Below are 6,000 nucleotides of genomic sequence, written 5' to 3'. Positions count from 1 at the left end.
CTAATTGGGGCTAACCCTGCAACGATGACTGTGACAATGGGTATGGTGCTGCATCTAACAGCACCTCCGAAGAGCCCTCTTGTCAAAAGAGAGGAGGAAGATAACGAATGCAGGCATGTTGCATAAATTACTGAATGACAGAGATGCCTGTTAAAAGCAGGAAAAGAGAGACCTGGGGCTATCCAGGTAAAGAAACAAACCTTGTTCAACCTTGTTCCCTTGTTTTATCCATCGAGCACTTCCTGGGGAAGGTGTTGAGAGCCTGGTCCATCACACTGCCGGGTCTCTGAAGAGCTCAGGGATGGGACTGGGCCTGCCCAGGCGAGACTGCAGGTGGGTCTGCTGAGCCCCCTTCACTGCAGATGTTGAAGAACACACAGCCTGGGGCTAAGAAGGTTCATTATTAGGATTGTGTTGGTCTTTATGCTTCCAGGTGTGTGTCACTCAGCAGCTGTGCGAGCTTTGGGGCATTTCTGTGTGAGCAGGCATGAGCAAGGCAGGGGAAGCCTGTAGCGCTGGTGCGCTTCCCCATGGAGCCCCAGCGGGGGCTTGTTTCCCCCTTTCAAAGCCTTTTAATCTTATGGAAGGGAAACGCAGCCAGCAGGATGTGCCGAGCCGCTGGACTAGGCTTTATGTCAATGTCTGGCTCGTTTCTGCTGGAAACTGCAAAATCTTTCCTGTGGAAGGAGCAGGGAGTTTGGCCCTTTACGTTGCCCACATATAGACTGCTATATATTTAAATTGAGAGAAGACAGGAGGCACGTGAAGTGCCAGAACAAATCTGAGATGGGGGGGGCAGGGATCGTACAGTTCAAAGCTGTTTTTCCACAGAACGCTATGGGGAGTTTATATATATATATATATATATATATATATACACACACACACACATTTTAATTCATGTAACTCTTTATTTCTCTTTTAGCTCTCTATCTGTGTTTACAAAGCTACGCTGGGGCAGGGGGGTGGGGAGAAGGAATCCCTCTTTTTCTTTTTTGGGAAAACAAGGGGGAACATAAGGGATGCTTTCTGAGTGCCCAACTTGAAAAATCAATGATTTATTATTCCAAACCAACTTTTCTAAAGAGCTATAGACACAGAGCAAGTTCACATTCAACTCTACCTACCCTCTATAACTCCTGCCTGCTTTTCCACCTCCCCCCCTTCTCTTCCCAAATGTAAGAAAATACCGACCCCGGGATCAGCGGGGATCACGCCCGGGAAAAGCACAGCTGACACCGCCGAGGCAGCAGCGGGGCTCCCAGCCTCGCCGTACCCTGCACGCCACGGAGGTCCAACGCCTCTCCGAAATCCTCCTCGTCCGAATCAGTGCCGTCAGCCCGGAGACCAGCCCGAGCGCGGGATGGAGCAGGAAGCCTAAAAACTTCGGTCTGCAGAGAGACCTCTAGTGTTTTTCTTTCTCCATGTCCTGGCAGAGTTCCTCCAAAGTACAAATACACACAGAGCTCCCATTGTTTGCAGCCCTTCACAAGCCCACTGATCCTAATATGGAATTCAGCAGGAAACCCATGATTTCCTGACACACAGCAAGCTGGAGAAAGAAAGGAAAAACTCCATTAAAACCCTCCAGACTCTCCTCCATGTTAGAAATGAAATGGAAAATGGAGTGGATTTAACAGGAATCCCTGATTCCTGCGGCCAGGCTGGAGGAAGGGAGACGCGACTCAAAGCCGCAGGCTGCTGATATTTTTTAAGTCGCAATAAATACCGAGAACTCTGGGGCAGGATGAGGATTTCCTGACTCGGACGAACAAGAAAGGACAGATTTTCGCAATATTCCTCTCCTTATATTTAATTTATTCACCTCGATGATTCTCTTGACTGCTCTGGTAATTGTTAGAAGCGGCTGTGACAGCCTGGAAACATTAGTATGATTTCCTGAGTTTGAGATTCCTCGCCCCCCCCACCACCACCACTACTCCAAACTCAGGAAAAGTCAATACAATCGCACTTCATTTTTCCTTCATGTGCACTTGGAAGTCCTGGGAGCAGCAAGAGCAGCGGTGGCAGCAGCAAGAATGAACTGCAAGGAAGAAGATGATAACTGCACTGACGGGAGCAGCAATAGCCCCAAGAAGATGTTAAAATGCGTGGTGGTTGGGGATGGCGCGGTTGGGAAAACCTGTTTGCTGATGAGCTATGCCAACGACGCCTTCCCTGAGGAGTACGTGCCCACCGTGTTTGACCACTACGCAGGTAAGGAAGGGCTTTAAAAGGAATTTTAATGGGGAGCTGCAGGAGGGCCAGGTGGGAGGTAAGGGAAGATCAAGGATGGTTCGGGGGCGATGTACGGGTTACTTCTCATCCAGGAATGTGATCCAGGCCTGGACGGTGGCCAGAGAGCTTAGATGGCAGTTCGTACAACTGGGGCAACGTGGGATTTATGCATAGAACTTTTTTGTTTGCTTCCGATTTTTTGTTTGTTTTCAGCAAGTAAGAAGCATTAGGGACGGAATTAAATACACTGGGTTTTGGGGACAACAAATATAATTCAGCCTCTGTCAGGTTATATTCAGCTGCTTGGTTTGAGTTTTGTTTTTTTTTTTCAATTCTGAAGTTCTGAACTTTGCAGGCTGCAGTTATGGTGAAGATTATATATATATATGTATACATAAAATATACATTGTTGGTGATAAATTACATAAATTACAATATTTATGTCCTATTTAAGGAGTAATCTTTGAGAAAATCAGCATATCTCTGAGTGCTGTCAGAATATAGCTCTCAGGGAGATTTTTTTTACTCCATCTATAAATAGAATTTAATATTATAACTTGACAGTGGAGAAAGCAGAAGCGGTGATTGGTTTGAGTACTTTATACTGAGGGAATTTTTAGTGTAAGAAAAAAATATGAACATAACGGAGATCATGGATGATGTTGACTGCATCACTGTGCAGAACAGACCCACAGATTAAGCATAATATTCACAGGCCTCTATCTGTAGCAATTACTTTACCCAGCTGTGTCCAGAGTTACCACACAGATGGTGTGACAGGCTAAAACTGTTGCTCAAAATCCTGCTTAAGTTTTCCTATCCCAGGTTCTGTTGTTTTTCTTATCTCACTGCTCCTTTGCCTTATGGTTGTTGTTGTTTTTAAGATCCCCCCCTGAAAGCAGACTTTAGAAGCACTGCAGAACTGCTGCTTATCTTGCAGCAGCAGTTGGAGTTTCCCTCATTCTCTCTCCACCTCCTTAAAAACTGAATTTTCATGGCGTGGCTTATCATAGATTTGGTGTTCTGTAATGGGAAAATCTCTGTTTTCATTCTGGCTTCGTGTCAGGTTTAGCAGATGAACTGGCCAAACAAGAAAGCTGTGTAATTGCAGAATCTGATCCATGGAAATGTGAAGACCTTTTCCTCCACAAGAGTGGGCAGCATCACTTCTAATGCAAGCAACACTCTCTTTTCTTTATTATTACCACCAGATAAACTGAACAACCATTTTAGAGAAAAAAAAAATCTTTACCCAAACAAGATATATGAAAGAATATTTTATGGTGTAAATAAGTACTTCCGCAAGGCACAAATCCTATGCAAGGCTGCACGGATTTATGTCCTATATTGTGATAGCACCCACTTACTTTCCCATGATATGCTGAGGTCTGCTTGTCCCTTACAGCCTTGCTGTCCAGCAATACACTGGCTCCAGCGCCCACCACCCTCTGCTCTCTGCCAAGCCCTGCAAATGCCTCTGCGTATGGAGAAACCCAAATGCTAGCTGGCACCAGACCACATATACGTTGATCTGTGGGTTGAGTGCCCTTGGTGTGAGCATGGGGGCACAAGTGTATGCATGGGGGCTGCGCACACCCAAGTGCTGATGCCAGCCACTCAGGCTGGCACTTGGTGGGGCATCCGGCTCTTCCCTCCCAGGTCACTTGCAGGGACATCCCTTAATTCATCTCCTCTCTGTCAGAAGTGGTAGAAATTGCCAGTGGGCTCCAAAATCACTGAGGGAGAGGAGGGCTGAGAGAAGGACAGGAAGATGAAGAGTGTCACTCTATAATCCTCGTTTCCTTAGGGTACCAGGTAAAAGCAGTAGGTGTGCACTTTTAAACCAATCTGCTTTTTCAGGCTTTGAAGATTTAGACTTGTAAAGTATCTCCAGCTATTCTTGTTTGCCTTCTAAACTATTATAGCACATAAACGTAAACTAAGAATATTTCCGATGACAAAGTTCAGAAAGATAAGGGAAAAAATAGCTCTGTCTATTAACATGCGATTGTGAGACAAACCTTGTCCAGTGCCAGTGGTCAAAACTAACACTGGTCAAAAATGGAATTTCTTTTTTTTGAGAAATCCCATTGTTTATTAAACCTATCTCACTACAAAGCAGAACACAAAATTGAGCAATAGGAATTGGAATATGAATAGGAATAGAATAGGAATCGGAATAAGAATAGAATAGGCTTCTGGAGCAGAGTGCCAGAAAAAAAAAAAAACTCACTCACATAACATAAAGACATTATGTGGCATAAAATATAACATAACCCATTAAAATACTTTAATATACTGTGTACACTGAGAGGAAAGAGCTCACTTGGGCTCAGACTTACCTCTAAGCTCACAGCTTTTAGGATACTCTGTAATGGACCTTCTACCCCTCCCCATGTGGCAGCCCACAGCCACAAGGAGAGGTGGCATGGTGGTAACATGGGCATGGCACTACCACCATGGCACGCAGAAAGATTTTGCGTGTGGGTAGATCCTGGAGGGTGGTCAAAGTGCTGGAAAATCACATTGAAATTTACCTCACCACACAGCTTTGTCTGCCCCTGCCCTTGCCCCTGTCAAAACCAACCATTTTGACCTACCCAAACAAGCTGAAACCAATTTCAGCTGGTCTGTGTTGAAAATGCTCATAAGCAATTAATTGCAGCAGATTTTTTGCAAAGCTGCACTTTCCATTGAAGGTTTTTCACCCAGGCATTATTAGCAGCAGTGGTGTGTTAGCAAGTGCTTCGTCTTGCCTCACCGGGTCACAGCCTGGTTGTGAGTCCCAGGGCATTTACAAATTTCCTTCTTTCTAATGGAAAAAGTAGGGGGGGGGGGGAGGCTTTAAAAACTGAGGATTCCAATTGTGATCTCAGAGCAGTTTCTCACCGCCGCGACTCCAGCGACTCGGGGGAGACAGTGATGCTATCCAGCCCAGAATTGGGAAGAGCTCCAGATGCACCGCTGTCATGGCCAAGGCGTTAACCGTTCACCGCCCCACAGCACCAGCTGCATCTACTTGCCCTGCTCTGTTGCATCTTGTCAGCCGCAGACCTGGGGCAGCTTTTCAACAGCACAAAGCAGATAAGCACACCAACAAGGTGTCCCTGAGGAAGCAACTAGCGTTTCAAAGGGCTGACCTCCAACTGGTATTATGTCTGTATGGCACTTAGCCTTGCACATGAGAGGTCTTGAAGCCACTTTATAAAATTTGGACTCGCCCTGCCCCTCAGAAAATCAAAGGCAATGCGTGGATTTCACCCAGGGAAGGAACAGGCTTCCTGCAGACAGCTCACAGGGCTTGGATACGGCACTGCCTGGGACGAAAGGCTGTTGGCGTTTCACCATGTACGCAGCTGCACTGTACAAAAGTCCAAACCAGTTATTAACTCCACACCACTAATATTCTGCCACAGATTTCACCCACAGTCCACAAAAATGAATTTGTTCAGGGCCCGTTGCCAGGGCTGGGATGTGATGGATACAGAGCAGGGTCAGAGGTAATGCCAGACAGATGGGGAAGGCGAACTTGTTATTTGGATATGAAACTGGGCTTTTTTGTTGGATGCAGGGAAGTTTATGATTCTGTTTATTTCTCGAGGCATTTTGAAGAGGTTTTGCTGGAGGCCAGAACCCTGAGTTAGGTTTCCTTACCTTTGGTGAAAATCCAAGTCCCACACCGAAAGGGTTTAGCCACAAGGTAAATGGCTGTTTCTAGGGCAGGCGAACCAAAGTGCAATCCCAGTGACAAACAGGATATTA

The 6,000-nt window shown here is 46.0% G+C and overlaps 1 protein-coding gene across 1 annotated transcript in view; it reads left to right on the top strand.

Moving 5' to 3' along the window:
- The first annotated feature begins 1,545 nt into the window (after positions 1-1,545).
- RHOJ (ras homolog family member J) overlaps positions 1,546-6,000 on the top strand; it is a 55,566-nt gene continuing 51,111 nt past the window's right edge. The window contains exon 1 of the mRNA XM_013183061.3: positions 1,546-2,217. Within this exon, the coding sequence (XP_013038515.1) occupies positions 2,040-2,217 (178 nt within the window). The 5' untranslated portion in view covers positions 1,546-2,039. The remainder of the gene's footprint in view (positions 2,218-6,000) is intronic.

This window comes from Anser cygnoides, chromosome 5, assembly GCF_040182565.1.
Source record: "Anser cygnoides isolate HZ-2024a breed goose chromosome 5, Taihu_goose_T2T_genome, whole genome shotgun sequence".
NCBI classification, from domain to species: Eukaryota; Metazoa; Chordata; class Aves; order Anseriformes; family Anatidae; genus Anser; species Anser cygnoides.
This window is presented reverse-complemented; position numbering and strand designations above follow the sequence as displayed.